At 40.6% G+C, this 21,132-nt stretch overlaps 1 protein-coding gene across 1 annotated transcript in view; it reads right to left on the bottom strand.

Moving 5' to 3' along the window:
* Window positions 1–21,132, bottom strand: part of LOC138364547 (uncharacterized) — a 72,414-nt gene that overhangs the window by 4,176 nt on the left and 47,106 nt on the right. The window contains exons 5-9 of the mRNA XM_069324206.1: window positions 12,431–12,488; window positions 11,693–11,817; window positions 11,028–11,136; window positions 7,343–7,454; window positions 6,909–7,034 (exon numbers count right to left, since the gene is read on the bottom strand). Coding sequence (XP_069180307.1) covers window positions 6,909–7,034; window positions 7,343–7,454; window positions 11,028–11,136; window positions 11,693–11,817; window positions 12,431–12,488 — 530 coding nt within the window. The remainder of the gene's footprint in view (window positions 1–6,908; window positions 7,035–7,342; window positions 7,455–11,027; window positions 11,137–11,692; window positions 11,818–12,430; window positions 12,489–21,132) is intronic.

The raw sequence follows: 21,132 nt of genomic DNA, 5'->3' as shown, positions 1-21,132 counted from the left end.
AGCCACGTTATTGTGACTCATCGCTTGCATAACTTATCCTAACCTAACCTAACCTAACCTAACTTAACTTAACCTAACATAACCTAACCTATTCTAACTTAACATATCCTAACCTAACTTAACGTAAACAACCTAACTTAACCTAACCTAACTTAACTTCCATAATGTAACCTATCCTAACCCAACTTAACCTAGCCTAACCTAACTTAACATGCATAACCTAACCTACCCTAACTTACCTAGCCTAACTTATCCTAACCTAACGTAAATTACCTAACTTAACCTAACCTAACATAACGTATCTTAACTGAACCTAACCTAACTTAACTTGCATAACCTAGCTTATCCTAACTTAACTATCATAACCTAACCTAACTTAACACTATCACTCTCTCTGGACACCCCTCGTGTCCACTTTTTTTCTCTCGTGTCCTAGCTTAAGACACTGCTCGCATCCAATACAAAAAATATTTGTATAAAATTCATTTTCTATCCGATCGACTTCGGCATAGTTTCGAAATAAGCGCCTTTAGAGTGCGCACAATTTGATATCAACATGAAAGATACGTTTTTGGTCAAAATGTTAAAATATTTGTTAAAATTATATTTATTGTGCTATTATCATGGGACTAGTTTTAAAATGCGCGCCTTTACATTGCGAACAATTTGATACTAAAATTAAAGATGTAACTCGAAATTTTATGTCAGAACACTGGAAAGATATAAATAATTTTGTGATGATGAGCGTCTAAAATTAATTAAAATATTTGTTAAAATTACAGTTATTGCTCTATTATTATGGGACTAGTTTTAAAATACGCGCCTTTATATTGCGAACAATTTGATACCAAAACGAGTGACGTAACACGAAAATTGATGTTATCAAACTGAACGAGTATACACATTAGTTTGCGGGTGTGATAATTGGTTCTCGTTCATGGGTAACTTTAGGCTTTGCTAAGGAAGTCACGCCTGGCTTTTGGACAATATATACATATACACCTGCAGGGAATTTAACTGCTAACACATTGATACAAAAACGAACGACGTAGCACGAGAATTAAGGTGAGAAAACTGAAACGAGTATACACATTTTACTGATTTTGTGCGCTCACGGGTAACTTCCCGACTTTAGGCTTTGCTGTGGGAAGTCATGCTTGGCTTTTGGACCTTATATGCATATACACCTGTAGGGAATTCTATTGTGAACACAATGATTCCAAAACGAGCGATGTAGCACGAGAATTATGGTGAGAAAACTGAAACGAGTATACACATTTAGTGTCGCCAAGCGCTCGCCCGCACCGTCAGGTCTACTTCGTGCATACGCGCGGAGCGCACGCCCGGAGCGCAATACTGTTTAAATTGATATGACAAACAAAAGCAGCAGCAGTAGCGGAGCGCCGCAACAGTCATTACTCGCAGCTGAATTCCTTACCACTACAACAATTCCTTATCACTACAATTCCTTACCACTACAACAATTCCTTACCACTACAACAATTCATTACCACTACAACAATTCCTTATCACTACAATTCCTTACCACTACAACAATTCCTTACCACTACAACAATTCATTACCACTACAACAATTCCTTACCGCTACAACAATTCCTTACCGCTACAACAATTCCTTACCGCTCCAACAATTCCTTACCGCTAAAACAGTTCCTTACCACTACAACAATTCCTTACCGCTACAACAATTCCTTACCGCTACAACAATTCCTTACCGCTACAACAATTCCTTACCGCTACAACAATTCCTTACCGCTACAACAATTCCTTACAGCTACAACAATTCCTTACCGCTACAACAATTCCTTACCGCTACAACAATTCCTTACCGCTACAACAATTCCTTACAGCTACAACAATTCCTTACCGCTACAACAATTCCTTACCGCTCCAACAATTCCTTACCGCTACAACAATTCCTTACCGCTCCAACAATTCCTTACCGCTACAACAATTACCCCACCTCTACATTTCCCCTCCGAAGTAAAACTCTCTAAATATTAACAATCACGTGAATATCTAGCCAAGCATCATTTTATAAATGCTTCATCGTTTTATAAGTAGGTCATGTTAAAAATCTATATAAATAGAATGGAAATGTTCGTTTGTTCAAAATCGCTAATCTCCGAAAGTTCTTCACTGATTACTTTGAAATTTTCACACAACGTTCCATTCGCATCCGAGGTTTTTTTTATATACATACTATATAAATGTCACGTCTGTGACCGGAAAAAGACATGCTTTTTCTGAAAAACTGTGTTTTTCATGTGAGGGAAATCTTTTAAACCTCTTTACCGATTGCTTTGAAATTTTGACACAACGTTGCATTCAAATAGGCGCATGTTTTTATATACTTAATATATATATGCCTCACCTGTGACAGGAAAAAACATGTTATTTTTTTTTTAAACAGCACCATCTGTTGGACATAAGAGCAACACACGCTGTAAACTCCGAAAGTTCTTCGCCAATTGCTTTGAAATTTTGATACAACGTTCCATTCGAATACATGCATGTTTTTATACACCTACTATATAATTAACACACCTGTAACAGGTATTTTATTTTTTAAACAACGCCATCTGTTGCATGTAATAGCAACACACATTATCCTAAATATGTTACCATTCCTTTTCAATGTTTCCAATTGCATTGATAATTTGAATTTTCATGGATTTCAATTTATTTTAATTTTGGTATATTTATTTTATGTAACATGGCATTGGAAATGAGCTGTGTTGTTTACCACACCGTTCACTTTGTAAATACAAGTATAGATGCCACACCTGTGACAGGTACAATTTTTTTTTAAGAAAAACCACCATCTGTTCCACCTAAGAGCAACACACGCTATACTAATTATGTTACAATTCCATTTCAATGTTTCTGATTACATTGACTAATTGAATTTTTCTAGATTTCGATTTATTTTTATTTTTATTTAATTACTTTGTGTTACATTGTGTTGGAATTGAGCTGTGTTGTTTACCATAACGTCGTTCATTTTGTGAGTATAGTTTGTTTTTTATTTGTTTAATGTTTTCCATTTCGTTTTTTAAATTAACTGTGTTTCTTACATTTTAGTGATGGCAACATCAGATCCTTTGATGTTCCCAATTTTCTGATGTGATCATCAGATCATTTGGGAATGCATCGGACGAGGGAGTGGGGAATGGTGGGGAAGACGAGGGGATTAGAGTGGGGGATGTTGGGGAGGATGAAAGGACAAGGGATGGTGTAATGTTGGAGAGGTTATGTTATATTGTTTACCATACCGTTCATTTCGTGAGTATAAGTATAGATGCCACACCTCTGACATGTAAAAACATTTTTTTCAAACAGCACCATCTGTTGCAAGTAAGAGCAAGACACGCAGTACTAAATATGTTATGATTCCATTTCAAGGTTTCTGATTTCATTGATAAATGGAATTTTCATAGATTTCTATTTATTTTCCTTTTGATTTAATTATTTTGTACTCACCTAATTGTACTCACCTAATTGTGCTTGCGGGGGTCGAGCTTTGGCTCTTTGGTCCCGCCTCTCAACTGTCAATCAACTGGTGTACAGATTCCTGAGCCTACTGGGCTCTATCATATCTACATTTGAAACTGTGTATGGAGTCAGCCTCCACCACATCACTTCCTAGTGCATTTCATTTATTAACTACTCTGACACTATAAAAATTCTTTCTAACGTCTCTGTGGTTCATCTGGGTACTAAGTTTCCACCTGTGTTCCCTTGTTCGTGTCCCACCCGTGCTGAAGAGTTTGTCTTTGTCCACCCTGTCAATTCCCCTGAGAATTTTGTAGGTGGTTATCATGTCTCCCCTTACTCTTCTGTTTTCCAGGGATGTGAGGTTCAGCTCCTTTAGCCTTTCCTCGTAGCTCAATCCTCTCAGTTCCGGGACGAGCCTGGTGGCATACCGCTGAATCTTCTCTAACTTTGTCTTGTGTTTAACTAGGTATGGACTCCAGGCTGGAGCTGAATACTCCAGGATTGGTCTTACATAAGTGGTATACAGGGTTCTGAAAGATTCCTTTCACAAGTTTCTGAAGGCAGTTCATATGTTGGCCAGTCTAGCATATGCCGCTGATTAAATTCTTTTGATGTGGGCCTCCGGGGACAGGTTCGGTGTGATATCAACCCCCAGATCCTTCTCTCTATTTGACTTTTGCAGGATTTCCTCTCCCAGATGATACCTTGTGTTCAGCCTCCTGCTCCCTTCGCCTAATTTCATCACCTTACACTTTCCGGAGTTCAACTTTAGCAGCCATTTTCTAGACCATTCCTCCAGTTTATCCAGGTCATCCTGTAGTCTCTGTCTATCTTCATCCGTCTTGATTCTTCTCATAATTTTTGCATCATCAGCAAACATCGAGAGGAATGAGTCTATACCCTCTGGAAGATCGTTCACATATATTAGAAACAGGATGGGTCCAAGTACTGAGCCCTGTGGGACTCCGCTGGTGACATCTCGCCACTCTGATGTCTCCCCCCCTCACCGTTACTCGCTGTTTCCTGTTGCTTAAGTACTCCCTTATCCACTGGAGCACCTTCCCTTTTACTCCTGCCTGTTGTTCCAACTTTTTTAACAGCCTTTTATGGGGTACTGTGTCAAAGGCTTTGTGGCAATCCAGGAAAATGCAGTCGGCCCACCCTTCTCTTTCCTGCCTAATTTTCGTTGCCTGGTCATAAAATTCTATTAAACCTGTGAGGCACGATTTACCATCTCTGAACCCATGTTGGTGGTGCGTTACAAAGTTATTTCCCTCCAGATGCTCTACGAGCCTTTTCCTCACGATCTTCTCCATCACCTTGCATGGTATACAAGTTAAGGAAACTGGCCTGTAATTCAGTGCCTCTTGCCTGTCACCCTTTTTGTATATTGGGACCACGTTAGCTGTCTTCCAACTTTCTGGTAAGTCTCCTGTTTCCAGTGACCTGTTATACACCATAGAGAGTGGCACACTTAATGCTTCTGCACCTTCCTTTAGTATCCATGGTGAGATTCTATCAGGCCCAACAGCCTTTGTCACATCCAGCTCCAGCAGACACCTTTTGACCTCATCACTGGTGAGGTCAAATTTCTCCAAGGTTGCTTGGTTTGCCGCGTCCTCATTTAGTGCAGGGACTTCTCCTTGTTCTATTGTGAAGACCTCCTGGAATCTCTTGTTGAGTTCTTCACACACCTTGTCATTCTCTGTGTATCTGTTCTCCCCTTTCCACAGCTTCATCACTTGTTCCTTCACTGCTGTTTTCCTCCTGATATGGCTGTGGAGCAGCTTTGGTTGGGTCTTGGCTTTACTTGCGATGTCATTTTCAAACTGTCTCTCTGCTTCCCTCCTCACTCTGATGTACTCATTTCTGGCCCTCTGGTATCTCTCCCTGCTCTCTGGTGTTCTGTTATTTCTGTAGTTTCTCCATGTTCTTTTACTCAGTTGCTTCGCTACCTTACATTCCTGGTTGAACCATGGGTTTTTCTGTTGTTTTTCGTTTTTCTCCTTTTGGATGGGGATAAACCTGTCTGCAGCTTCCTGACACTTTTGGGTGACAAAATCCATCATGACCTGCACATTTGTGTTACATTGTGTTGGAATTGAACTGTGTTGTTTACCATAACATTCATTTTGTGAGTATAGTTTTTGTTCAATGTTTTCCATTTCGTTTTTTAACTGTTTTTCTTACATTTCAGTGATGGGAACATCAGATCCTTTCATGTTCCCAATTTTCTGATGTAATCATCAGGTCATTGGGAATGCATTGGACGAGGGAGTGGGGAGTGGTTGGGAAGACGAGGGGATGGGAGAGAGGGATGTTAGGGAGGATGAAAGGACAAGGGATGGTGTAATGTTGGGGGAGGACGAGGAGACGGAGGAATTGGGGATGGTGGGGACGAGGGGACAAGGGTATGGACAATGGTGGCGAGTACATGAGGACAAGGGAGGGGGGGGGTTGTCGGGAGGACAAGGGGACGGGGGAGGGAGAATGGTAGGGAGGTCGAGGAGATGAGGGAGTGGCAGATGGTGGGTAGGACAAAGGGACGGTGGAGTGGGGAATGGTAAGGAGGACGAGGGGATGGTGGAGTGGGGGATAGTGAAGAGGACAAAGTTATGGGGAGTGAGGAATGGTTGGAAGAACAAGGGGACAGGGAAGGGGGGGGGGATTGTGGGGAGGACTGGGAAACAGGGAAAGGTTGCTGTGGCTCAGCAACACACATGTGTTGCTGAGCCACAGCAACGCGTTGCCAGGTACAGGTAGGCTATAAATAAAAATGTAAATGTTCGTTTATTCAAAATCGCTAATCTCCGAGAGTTCTTCACCGATTGCTTTGAAATTTTTACACAACGTTCCATTCGCATATGCGCATGTTTTTATATACATATTATATATATGTCACCTCTGTGACAGGTAAAAACATGCTTTTTTTAAAAAACAGTTTTTCATGCGAGTTTTTATGTGAGGGGAAATCTCCAAAACCTGTTTACCGATTGCTTTGAAATTTTGACACAACGTTGCATTCGAGTACGCACGTGTTTTTATGTACTTACTATATAGCTGCCGAACTAATGCAGGTAGAAACATTTTTTTAAACGGCGCCATCTGTTGCATTTAAAAGCAACACACACTATACTAAATTTAGGAATGCATTGGATGAAGGAGTGGGGAATGGTGGGGAGGACGAGGGGATGGAGGAGTGGGGGATGGTGGGGACAAGAGGACGGGGAGTGGAGAATGGTGCCCTACAAGAGGACAGGAGAATGGGGGATGGTGGGGAGGACGAGGGGACGGGAGAGTGGGGATGGCTTGTGTACCAAGGGGGAACACAAGCTTCCCATTCATATCGTCTGCACAATTGAATTAATAAAAATAAAAAGTGTCATTACCATCCCTCCTGACGCTGGGCGGGCGCCTGGGTGTTGGTGAAGCAGGGGGCGTCTGGCAGGGCAGTGGTAGGGCTGCTGAAGGGGTCAGTGTGGGGCGGGGGGCGCCGCACACACGAACTACTGTGCCTGTAACAGTAACACAAGTATATACAACAGTTAATCCCTCTCCAAGCAGGTATTGGCACGCGACAAACACTCTCCAAACAGGCGATGAGTCAAAATAATGTGGCTGAAGTATGTTGTGTGGTTTGGTCAACACTCTCCAAACAGGTACTGGTACACGACAAACACTCTACAGACAGGTAATGGCACACAACAAACACTCTGCAACCAGATACTGGGCAAACGGTACAAGTACTACTCTCACAGCACTGAATGGAGACCTCAGGGGCATTAACCTCACAGATCAGTAGGGAAACCTTACTGGCACTAACCTCACAGCCCAGTAGGGAGTCCCTAAAGGCATGACAGAGTCGTCCACGGTCCACGACCAAGCGTTGGTATCCAAGTCGAACCGGCCTCCGACCCAGAAATCAGTCGTCAGCCCTGCAACACCATATACCGGCAATACTTATCGTGTATCGTTCTGTCACAAATGTGCAGTGATCTTGGTGGTCTTCATTGAGCACAATGTACGGTATGTATATATATATATATATATATATATATATATATATATATATATATATATATATATATATATATATATATATATATATATATATATATATATATATATATATATATATGTCGTACCTAGTAGCCAGAACGCACTTCTCAACCTACTATGCAAGGCCCGATTTGCCTAAAAAGCCAAGTTTTCCTGAATTAATATACTTTCTCTATTTTTTTTCTTATGAAATGATAAAGCTACCCATTTCATTATGTATGAGGTAAATTTTTTTTTATTGGAGTTAAAATTAACCTAGATATATGACCGAACCTAAACAACCCTACCTAACCTAACCTAACCTAACTTTAATAGTTAGGTTAGGTTAGGTAGCCGAAAAAGTTAGGTTAGGTTAGGTTAGGTAGGTTAGGTAGTCGAAAAACAATTAATTCATGAAAACTTGGCTTATTAGGCAAATCGGGCCTTGCATAATAGGCTGAGAAGTGCGTTCTGGCTACTAGGTACGACATATATATATCTATATATATATATATATATATATATATATATATATATATATATATATATATATATATATATATATAGATATATATATATATATATATATATATATATATATATATATATATATATATATATATATATATATATGTATATATATATATATATATATATATATATATATTGGTAGCAGTCTTTCCTGTAGGCATATATTATTAAATATGACCGAAAAAGTAAGATTAATAATTCTAACACGAATTTTCTCGATCTTTCTTATGTTTCTTTTCAATGTTGATGGTAATTGAAAAATCAATTCTCCAAAATTCATTTTTATTTCTTGTCTGACGCGACACTTGAACGCGTTTCGTAATAACTTTTTACATTTTCAAAGACTTTTAGTTTACACACACACAACTATTACCTGCAAACACTAAACAGAGTTCTTACTTATGCTATGATTTAAACAGCTTTCATTTTTCATTTTATACCTGGATTTTGGGTGAGGTGATATGTTACAACAGTTTTGGATGAGGTGAACAAAACTTTCAACACAGGATAGAACACGAAACAATGGGTATTGAAGGTAAGAATGGAAGTAATTGCAGAGGGCCAATTGGCCCATATTTCTTGATGCTTCTATATTGAAGCGGAGTCTTGAAGTGGGTAGAATATAGTTGTGCATTAATTGGCTGTTGATTGCTGGTGTTGACTTCTGGATGTGTAGTGCCTCGCAGATGTCAAGCCGCCTGCTATCGCTGTATCTATCGATGATTTCTGTGTTGTTTGCTAAGATTTCTCTGGTGATGGTTTGGTTGTGGGAAGAGATTATATGTTCCTTAATGGAGCCCTGTTGCTTATGCATCGTTAATCGCCTGGAAAGAGATGTTATTGTCTTGCCTATATACTGAGTTTTTTGAGGCTTACAGTCCCCAAGTGGGCATTTGAAGGCATAGACGACTTTGGTCTCTTTTAAAGCGTTCTGCTTTGTGTCTGGAGAGTTTCTCATGAGTAGGCTGGCCGTTTTTTTGGTTTTATAGTAAATCGTCAGTTGTATCCTCTGATTTTTATCTATAGGTATAACGTTTCTATTAACAATATCTTTCAGGACCCTTTCCTCCGTTTTATGAGCTGTGGAAAAGAAGTTCCTGTAAAATAGTCTAATAGGGGGTATAGGTGTTGTGTTGGTATATAAATATATATATATATATATATATATATATATATATATATATATATATATATATATATATATATATATATATAATATATATATATATTATATATATATATATATATATATATATAATATATATATATATATATATATATATATATATATATATATATATATATATATATATATGTATATATATATGTATATATATGTATATATATATATATATATATATATATATATATATATATATATATATATATATATATATAATATATATATATAATATATATATATATATACACATCTGGAGGTATCCGGGCGACCGGACGAATGGAGGGAGGCTTTGTTGTTTACTGAGCCATATCTAGTGACATCCTGGCGCCACCGAGCCTAGCCTGCACAAGGTGCTGTGTAAATATCCTGGGAATGTGCAAAAATGGACGGGAAGTTGGTTTTATAGTAAATCGTCAATAGTATTTTCTGTTTTTTGTCTGTAGGGATAACGTTCCTATCAACAATATCTTTCAGGACCCTTTCCTCCATTTTTTGAGCTGTCGAGAAGAAGTTCCTGTAAAATAGCCTAAGAAGGGGTACATGTGTTGTGTTAGTTGACTCTTCAGTGGTTGCATGGCGTTTTACCTTTCTTTTTATGATTTCTTCAACAAAACCATTAGAGAACTCGTTGTTGACTAGGACCTGCCTTACCCTACAGAGTTCCTCATCAATTTGCTTCCATCCTAAGCTGTGGCTGAGAGCACAGTCGACGTAAGCATTGACAACACTTCTCTTGTTCCTGTCTGGGCAGTCACTAATGGCATTCAGGAGGCACATTCCTATGTTTGTTTCCTTAGTGTAGAGTGTTTCCTCTACACTAAGAAAACAAACATAGGAATGTGTCGAGATATATATATATATATATATATATATATATATATATATATATATATATATATATATATATATATATATATATATATATATATATGTCGTACCTAGTAGCCAGAACGCACTTCTCAGCCTACTATGCAAGGCCCGATTTGCCTAATAAGCCAAGTTTTCCTGAATAAATATATTTTCTCTATTTTTTTCTTATGAAATGATAAAGCTACCCATTTCATTATGTATGAGGTCAATTTTTTTTTATTGGAGTTAAAATTAACGTAGATATATGACCGAACCTAACGAACCCTACCTAACCTAACCTAACATATCTTTATAGGTTAGGTTAGGTTAGGTAGCTGAAAAAGTTAGGTTAGGTTAGGTAGTCGAAAAACAATTAATTCATGAAAACTTGGCTTATTAGGCAAATTGGGCCTTGCATAGTAGGCTGAGAAGTGCGTTTTGGCTACTAGGTACGACATGGATGTCGTACCTAGTAGCGTACCTCTCTCTCTCCCCCTCTCTAGAGAGAGCGGGGGGGGAGGCGAAGGAATATGGGGAAAAGGAGATGGTATCGGAGGAATGGATGAAGGAACAGTGCCTAACTACCTGCACCATTGGGGAGTTGAACATCTTGATTCTTACAACAATACTTACGAGGTCATTTTGGAGCTCTTGAAATTTAATAAAACCACCCTTTAATCCAATAATAAATTTGATCTGTACAATTAAATACCATTTACTTAATACTTCTCATATTCAATACAGTTTCGTAAAAAGATTTAGTTAAAATCATCTTTCACTATTCTACATATGACAAGTTTTTTAACATTGAATTTGAACTTGAATCTACAGGTGAACTTAAACGAGCAGTGAACTAGTTAAGAATAATTTTGTAGTGACAAGACGTAACTAGAGACACAACACTCACTAGAGTTCCTCATGTACAGCACAAGATGTCCGAAATCCGATAAGTTGTCAAACTTAACCAAGTCCCCATAGATGGACCGGCAGAACTGTCTCGCTTCTGGCCACGGCACCTGTGATGGAGAGGACACCATTGACATGGACACCTGTGGTGGTGGTGACGGACTGGACACTAGTAACCTGGACACCTGTGGTGGTGATAGGGGAGTGGACACAAGTAACTTGGAAACCTCTGGTTGTGTTGATTGGACACTACCGATAGGCACACTTGTTAGCCTATACACTGGTGGGGGTAGAGTGGGAGTGGATACTACTGACCTGGACATCTGTGCTGGTGGTGGTGGTTAGGGGGGGGGGAAGTGGACAGTAATGACGGACACTTTTGGTGGTGATGAGAATAGACAGTACTGACAGACATTGGTAGTTTGGGGAGTGGACAGTACTCACAGAGACAGCAGTGGTGGTGGGATGGGAGGGGGGGGGGAAGTGGACAATGCATTCGTTCCAAATTTCACTTGATATATTTTACGCTAATAAAGCTGTAAAATTAGGTATTAGTACAGCGAAGTAAAATAGTTCTGGAAACTCCATTAGGTTAAATATATATTGTTTTAGTAATTACAGTTATCTCCAGACCTAAACACCAGAGATAAATGACCTTTGACCGACCTTGGCCGGGGAGAAGAGGGCGAGGCAGAGCTGGCCGACCCGGGTGTACAACATCGGACAGTCCCGCTTCTGGTTCTTCAGCGAGGTGTTGACGGCCGTCGTCAGCACTGCCACAATCCCACTGGCTGGGGACAGGAAGGTTCTGTTATGGTGGTCATGGGGGAGAGGGCCCCATATTGCTGGGGCAGGAAAGTTGAGTTAAGATGGTCAACGAATTAAGGAAAGCTTAGTTATCCTCTACCGCAAACATCAGTCACTAACAACGCTCGTGGGTTAGTATCCTGCATCACGAATATCAGTCACTAACAACGCTCGTGGGTTAGTATCCTGCACCACAAACATCACTAACAACACTCGTGGGTTAGTATCCTGCATCACAAACATCAGTCACTAACAACACTCGTGGGTTAGTATCCTGCACCACAAACATCACTAACAACGCTCGTGGGTTAGTATCCTGCACCACAAACATCACTAACAACACTCGTGGGTTAGTATCCTGCGCCACAAACATCACTAACAACGCTCGTGGGTTAGTATCCTGCACCACAAACATCACTTACAACGCTCGTGGGTTAGTATCCTGCACCACAAACATCACTAACAACGCTCGTGGGTTAGTATCCTGCACCACAAACATCACTAACAACGCTCGTGGGTTAGTATCCTGCACCACAAACATCACTAACAACAATCGTGGGTTAGTATCCTGCACCATAAACATCACTAACAACTTACTCATGTTCATCCCCTCTGGCGTTTTCTTCGGCAGGTTCAGCTTACCCGCTCTCACCATCTGTAGAGGTATAAGGTGTGTTAAGCCTTGTGTAGCACTGTGTGAGTATATGTGTGTGTGTGTGTGTGTGTGTGTGTGTGTGTGTGTGTGTGTGTGTGTGTGTGTGTGTGTGTGTGTGTGTGTGTGTGTGTGTGTGTGTGTGTGTGTGTGTGTGTGTGTGTGTGTGTGTGCGTGCATTTACCTAGTTGTATTCACCTAGTTGTGCTTGCAGGGGTTGAACTCTTTCGTCCCGCCTCTCAACTGTCAATGTTTTTTTCACACACCCCCAGGAAGCAAACTGTAACAGTTGTCTAACTTCCAGGTACCTATTTACTGCTAGGTGAACAGATGCATCAGAGTGAAAGAAACTGCCCAATTGTTTCCGCCCTCGCCGGGGATCGATCCCCTATCCCTAGGATTACGAATCCCGAGAGATGCCCACTCAGCCACCAAACCCCTTTCAATATGTGTGTGTGTACTCACCTAAATGTGCTTGCAGGGGTTGAGCTCTTGCTCTTTGGTCCCGCCTCTCAACCGTCAATCAACAGGTGTATAGGTTCCTGAGCCTACTGGGCTCAATCATATCTACACTTGAAACTGTGTATGGAGTCAGCTTCCACCACATCACTTCCTAGTGCATTCCATTTATTAACTACTCTGACACTATAAAAATTCTTTCTAACGTCCCTGTGGCTCATCTGGGTACTAAGTTTCCACCTGTGTCCCCTTGTTCGTGTCCCCCCCCTTGCTGAATAGTTTGTCTTTGTCCACCCTGTCAATTCCTCTGAGAATTTTGTAGGTGGTTATCATCCACCCTACACATATCTTCATTACATTACATTTGGTTGGGTTAAACTCTAACAATCATTTGTTCGACCATTCCTTCAGTTTGTCTAGGTCTTCTTGAAGCCTCAAACAGTCCTCTTCTGTCTTAATCCTTCTCATAATTTTGGCATCGTCCGCAAAGATGTGTACTCACCTAGTTCACCTAGTTGTGTTTGCGGGGGTTGAGCTCTGGCTCTTTGGTCCCGCCTCTCAACCGTCAATCAACAGGTGTACAAATTCCTGAGTCTATCGGGCTCTATCATATCTACACTTGAAACTGTGTATGGAGTCAGTCTCCACCACATCACTTCCTAATGCATTCCATTTGTCAACCACTCTGACACTAAAAAAGTTCTTTCTAATATCTCTGTGGCTCATTTGGGCACTCAGTTTCCACCTGTGTCCCCTTGTGCGTGTTCCCCTTGTGTTAAATAGACTGTCTTTATCTACCCTATCAATTCCCTTGAGAATCTTGAATGTGGTGATCATGTCCCCCCTAACTCTTCTGTCTTCCAGCGAAGTGAGGTTTAATTCCAGTAGTCTCTCCTCGTAGCTCATACCTCTCAGCTCGGGTGCTAGTCAGGTGGCAAACCTTTGAACCTTTTCCAGTTTAGTCTTATCCTTAACTAGATATGGACTTCATGCTGGGGCTGCATACTCCAGGATTGGCCTGACATATGTGGTATACAAAGTTCTGAGTTATTCTTTACACAAGTTTCTGAATGCCGTTCGTATGTTGGCCAGTCTGGCATATGCCGCTGATGTTATCCGCTTGATATGTGCTGCAGGAGACAGGTCTGGCGTGATATCAACCCCCAAGTCTTTTTCCTTCTCTGACTCCTGAAGAATTTCCTCTCCCAGATGATACCTTGTATCTGGCCTCCTGCTCCCTACACCTATCTTCATTACATTACATTTGGTTGGGTTAAACTCTAACAACCATTTGTTCGACCATTCCTTCAGCTTGTCTAGGTCTTCTTGAAGCCTCAAACAGTCCTCTTCTGTTTTAATCCTTCTCATAATTTTAGCATCGTCTGCAAACATTGAGAGAAATGAATCGATACCCTCTGGGAGATCATTTACATATATCCGAAACAAGATAGGACCGAGTACAGAGGCCTTTGGGACTCCACTGGTGACTTCACGCCAATCGGAGGTCTCACCCCTCACCGTAACTCTCTGCTTCCTATTGCTTAGATACTCCCTTATCCACTGGAGCACCTTACCAGCTACACCTGCCTGTCTCTCCAGCTTATGTACCAGCCTCGTATGCGGTACTGTGTCAAAGGCGTTCCGACAATCCAAGAAAATGCAGTCCGCCCAGCCCTCTCTTTCTTGCTTAATCTTTGTCACCTGATCGTAGAATTCTATCAAGCCTGTAAGGCAAGATTTACCCTCCCTGAACCCATGTTGGCGATTTGTCACGAAGTCCCTTCTCTCCAGATGTGTTACCAGGTTTTTTCTCACGATCTTCTCCATCACCTTGCATGGTATACAAGTCAAGGACACTGGCCTGTAGTTCAGTGCCTCTTGCCTGTCGCCCTTTTTGTATATTGGGACCACATTCGCCGTCTTCCATATTTCTGGTAGGTCTCCCGTCTCCAGTGACGTACTATACACTATGGAGAGTGGCAAGCAAAGTGCCTCTGCACACTCTTTCAGTATCCATGGTGAGATCCCATCTGGACCAACAGCCTTTCTAACATCCAGATCCAGCAGGTGTCTCTTGACCTCCTCTCTCGTAATTTCGAACTCTTCCAAGGCCACCTGGTTTACCTCCCTTTCTCCTAGCACAGTGACCTCACCTTGTTCTATTGTGAAGACCTCCTGGAACCTCTTGTTGAGTTCTTCACACACCTCTCTGTCATTCTCTGTATACCTGTTCTCGCCTGTTCGAAGTTTCAATACCTGTTCTTTCACTGTTGTTTTCCTTCTGATGTGACTGTGGAGTAGCTTTGGTTCGGTCTTGGCTTTGTTTGCTATATCATTTTCAAAACTTTTCTCTGCTTCTCTTCTCACCCTGACGTACTCATTCCTGGTTCTCTGGTATCTCTCTCTGCTTTCTGGTGTTCTGTTATTCCGGAAGTTCCTCCACGCCCTTTTGTTCAGTTTCTTCGCTTCCATACATGCCCTATTATACCATGGATTCTTCTGTTGCTTCTCGGATTTTTCCCTTTGGGCCGGGATGAACCTGTTTACTGCCTCCTGACACTTTTGGGTAACATAATCCATCATACCCTGTACAGACTTATCTCTGAGGTCTGTGTCCCAAGGTATTTCACTTAGGAAACTTCTCATCTGTTCATAATTTCCCTTTCGGTATGCCAGCCTTTTGATTCCTAGTTCTTTTTTGGGGGAGATAAGTCCTAGCTCTACCAGGTACTCAAAGTTCAATACACTGTGGTCACTCATTCCCAAGGGCGCTTCCATCTTAACTTCTCTTATTTCCCACTCATTTAGGGTAAATATCAAATCAAGCATTGCTGGTTCATCTTCTCCTCTCATTCTTGTTGGTTCTTTGATGTGCTGGCTTAGAATGTTTGTTGTTGCCACGTCCAGCAGCTTAGCCTTCCATGTTTCTGGTCCTCCATGCGGGTCTCTGTTCTTCCAATCTATCTTCCCATGGTTGAAGTCTCCCATAATTAGTAGTCCAGATCCATTCCTGCTGGCAACAGAAGCTGCTCTTTCTATTATGTTAATGGTGGCCATGTTGTTTCTATCATATTCCTGTCTAGGTCTTCTGTCATTTGGTGGTGGATTATATATGACTACGACTATAATTTTCTTCCCTCCATTTGTTACGGTACCTGCTATGTAGTCACTGAAACCTTCACATCCCTGAATATCCATCTCCTCAAAATCCCAGCCTTTTCTTACCAGCAGAGCTACACCACCCCTACCTCTTCCTTCCCTCTCTTTCCTCATAACATAATAGTCCTGTGGGAACACTGCGTTTGTTATCGTTTTCGTGATCTTTGTTTCTGTGAGAGCTATTATGTCTGGGTTTTCCTCTAGTACCCGTTCTCCAAGCTCATTTGCTTTATTTGTAATTCCATCTATGTTAGTGTACATCGCTTTGAGGCTCACTTTCTTCTGTCCCTTCTCAAATCGCCTCCTTGGTGAGTGTTCTGCTGGTGGGGGAGGCTGTTTCATGGGTGTGAGGACCTGTGAGGTGGATAACAGGGTCTCAGAGGATACTGGGATGAGGGGCGGGGGATCCAGTGAAGGGGGATGGACAGGGAGGGTATGGGGTGAAAGGGAAGGGAGGACGGGAAGGAAAGGGGGGGTGGGAGGACTCGGGAGGAGGGGAAGGGTAGAAGGGTGGGGATTGGGTGTGGGGGGGAGGGAGATTTGGCTGAACATTTGAGTGGGGGCAGGGAGGATTTGGGGTAGGGGGGTTTTCTATGCAGAGGAAGGAGGCAGGGTTGTCCGCCCTTCTGGTGTTACTGGGTAGCTGGTTTTGGGTTCCCCCCTCGCTTCTGGGGGTGTTGTGTTGAGAGCTGTGACTTCCTGGTTTTCCCCTCTCGCTCTGCGCCTCTTCCTTGCTTCTGCCGCCACGGCTCTCTCCTCTCTTGTCATGTCTCTCTGGAGGAATACATTTTTGAATTTTCCCACATTTTTCAGGGAGCTCTTCCTTGATAGGATCTTCTCCTTTGTGCTCTCGTTTGCAAACACTATCTTTATCATTCAGTCTCGGTCTTTGTTGTACCAACCTAATCTGAAAACCTTCTCAATGCTATGCTCATCCCCTTCCATGTCTAGTGCCTTTAGTACTTCATTCACTGCTGCTTTGTCCTTATCATTCCACTCTGTCCTATTAGAGCCTTCCTGCTCTTTAATACCCACAGCAACCACTGATCTGTTCCTTTCCAGCAGTTGGCTAGTGGTGTGGGACATTTGGGGCTTGATTCTATTTATTTAAATAGATAATGTAATGAAAATCAATTACGAAGGACCACCCGCTTTTATAGTAAAGAGGAAAACTAAGAAAACATGATCATTAGAAATTTCCTAGATGAACCAGTAACTATGGATAAAATACTAGAGAATATGATCACTGATATAATTAATGGGCTGTATAATTAACTGAATCAAAGCCTCAAACACCTACATTGGGGGGTTATTACTGGAACTCAATACGTCCAGGAACTAGTGTGGTTTGTTCACCAGTCCAATGTGTAATAATCTAATCCTATGACTATTTATAGAATCATTATCTTTATCATCAATGAGAACATAGATTACGAACATGAGAATTGATTATTATAATAAACACATGTCAATCCAATGAAAACAGAGTTCTGCATGTAAAAGAATACGATAATAGAAATCAAGGAATACGGAAGGAGTCTTAGCGTGAAGACGATTTCCAAGAAGTTAGATACGACTCATCCTCTGATTCTCCTGGACTCGTCATGGAACACTGGGAGATGATTAACACGGGAAATGACAGCTCGGAGAATTCTTCACACACGCTGTAAATCAAATTATATTCAGTAGCAACAGATTAAGCTGCTAGACATCTATGTTCAAGAAATTGAGATTAAACAATAAGAATAAATAATGACCTGTAGTTTTTTATTGTCGCACGGCGTCACGACAAGCTACCCAGCTACAACCCCACCCCCTAGATGATGCATCAAATAAGGATAAAGGTACTTAGCTAATATGGGCACTGGGTAAGTTAAGGCTTGCCGAAGTTCGCGTCCTAGGTTCCGGCTTCGTAATAAAGAACACGTGGTGTCCAGCCTATCCTAGATACTGACTCGCTCCACTGGCCGATCACGTGGTATTACATAGAACCAAATTTAACAGGTTCTGGCTGAATGTCAAATTAAATCTCTTGACAATTCAACTTGTTATGTAAAGTGACACTGACACCAGCAAAGTTAATGTCTGCAAAGGTTCTTCACACCTCACAGTGGCAACTTTCTTCTGGAGCTCTTGATGGCATCTACCCTGGTGGCTGGGGTAATGGCGTCTCCTCTCTCCCCGCTCCGCGTCCCGCGTTTGCTACACAAATTATTTATTTCCGATATTATCATTTCTCGCAGTTGTGATTGAAATGCTCGGATAAGGACGGGTTTATTATTCAGAGGAGTTAAATATTATTATTTGCCCGTTTTACGATGGGAAACGAGCAATGGAGATGAATTAAAGTCTCTCCAGGGCATTCACGCGTGACGTTAAATTTATTACTAGATAACAGTTATAACTATAAACGCTCTATTTGGCTTTAGTTGGGGATCAGTTTATCTGTAATTAATTATCACACAGAACACCGTTGTTTATAGAGAATCAAATTCAATTCTCAGACACACTGGATATAAATGTGTTTATTACAATGGAATCTGACGCAATACTGGCGTCGGGTGACGTAAGAATTCTAGCCTTATTGTACAGATGTAATTATTAGTACATGTGAACTCTACGTTGGGTTAATTTGAATCACTACAATGATTATTAAATTTAGTAATAATTAATGAGAATACAACAGTGTTGTATTTAGTGTTGGAAATTTCCAACATAACTCCGGGGGGAGGATTCTAGGGTCGTAGTGTAATGTGGAGTACTGACACCTATCCTGAAGTTGGTATTAATATTAGTATATTAGTATGTTAGTATGTTAGTACACACATAACGAATGTTCCGTATTTGTCAAGGACATACAAGAACTTAAGTCTACCAGATATCAGGTTAAATGGAACATGTTATTATGAATTACTTACAGCCTATACAACAATTAAGAATTTAAATCACACAATTCAAATAACTGAGAATCTACTGTGATGAGAATGTCTTGGGTCATAGTGACTTGTAATGATTTGTTACTTGACACCACACCACAGTATCATCATGGTTGTTTAAATTGGATGTAAAGTTATTTGCTCTTAGTTAAGAACTATAATAGGCTTGTAGTTTCCCTTAGTGGAAACATGTATTAAATATTGAAACATTAAATGATTAAGTTATCGGTAATCAGGAACCCTCTAAAGCTCACAATAAACTCAACAACTAGGGTCGCAGTGACATGTAATGGTGTATTACGTAGCTGCTGAATCGTAGGCAAACTCAGAATAAGTTCCTAAGAACTGATAACACTATTGTATAATTATACAGTAAAGTATTATTAGTCATTTAAGATCAAGGAGACTATGACACTACAGTAAGGTCACTGTCTAGGGTCGCTGTGACTTGTAACTATTGAGTTACTAGACAATAACATCACACAGCATCATGATCACCCCAAATTCAAATGAGGAAATTGAATTTAATGTGCACTGCCGTGCAGTAGTCATTCTGACTGATGGTACAACTAATTTGCTAACTAGCTAAAATAATGGAAAAGTAGAGAACTGAAAAGTTTATTCATTAAAATCAAGGAAATTCTGAGTCGACAGTGAGATTAGTAGCCTAGTCATTCTGACTTACGAGCTAATTGAATGGCAGCTCATAGGCTTGACACTGTAAACTTGTTAATACGAAATCAACCTTTACATGAAATTGAGTTTATTAAATCAGTCTCTATAAGTATAGTCAACTGCAATTAATGGTGAGTACAGATTAGGCTAGTACTCAGTTGACACTAACTAAAGTCCCTAAACCTACCTAAATAAATGGTTTGAATTTCTAACCAACCTAAGTAAGGGACTAAGCTAACTGTGAGCAAAATGTACTCGAATTAACATTGGGAGCTATATTGAGCTCATTAAGCATGTTAATAAGGTGAGTTATAGTAAACTCGTCAACAGGGTGAGCTGCAGTGAGCTCGTTAACAGTGTTAACAGGGTGAGCTACAGTGAGCTCGAATTAACGAGGTGGAGTATTGCATCATTCAATTATCATGGCGAGCAGTGCTCGTGGCATGGGGAACATTAAAGCGTTCAATTGTCATGGCGAGCAATATTGAGCTCGTATGCGCATGGGGAACAAGAAGCACTCAATTATTACGTTAATTCTAAGGTGAGCTATATTAAGCTCATGAAGCATGTTAATTAACAATGCTAATGTTTAACGATAATGCATTAAACAAAGAGAAACCTAAGATTGCTGGAAATTAAATTACTGCTACGATTAATCCTATTCAAGATAATTTGTAACATTTTCCCAATCTAAACGTTTCACGGGTTATTAGTTCTCTGTAAATTCACTTACGTATTGGTAAGTTTGCAAGTTTGCTCGTGCTGCGCTCCTACACTAATTAAGTAGAAACGAAAGAAAAACAACTCAAACAAATTGATGCAAGTATTTATCACTAACTCTTAGTGCAGAAAACATGGTATTAAGAAGGTTTTCTTGGCAAACCTTTAAGCGCAAGTATAGTGGACCAGTGGTCCTAGCGAATTTATAATTACAGAAGTTGCTTGATGACTTCATAGTATTACTAAATTCAGGAAATGCCAGTGGCATTGAGTGCTAGATTCTCTAGCCTAACATTATTAATTACCTAGGGAGTACTAGATTCTCTAGCCCAACATTACAATTTACCTAGGAAGACTGAGTGTGGTCAATTACTACTTGTCGAGAATAATTCTAGGTCTGCAGTGAATTCAATGGCTTGGTTGCTGTGACTTGTACTTGTTTGAGTACGGACCATTGGTTTTCACTGAGAACTATGAAACATCTCGGCGAGTATCAATTGCACTACATTCAATCTGAGTTTATTACTCAGCTGTGTTTCTCCTTTTAGCTTGCTGCTGGAGAATTGATTTACTGCTGACTAATTTATTATTGTTGGCAGGCTTAGGCTTGTTCACATTCAGAACTTTACCAGTAGGTAAGTAGCCACCTGCAGATTGGAGCATATTCATTCCCAATCGTTTAACATGTCCAGTTATGA

Source organism: Procambarus clarkii, chromosome 2, assembly GCF_040958095.1.
Source record: "Procambarus clarkii isolate CNS0578487 chromosome 2, FALCON_Pclarkii_2.0, whole genome shotgun sequence".
NCBI classification, from domain to species: domain Eukaryota; kingdom Metazoa; phylum Arthropoda; class Malacostraca; order Decapoda; family Cambaridae; genus Procambarus; species Procambarus clarkii.
This window is presented reverse-complemented; position numbering and strand designations above follow the sequence as displayed.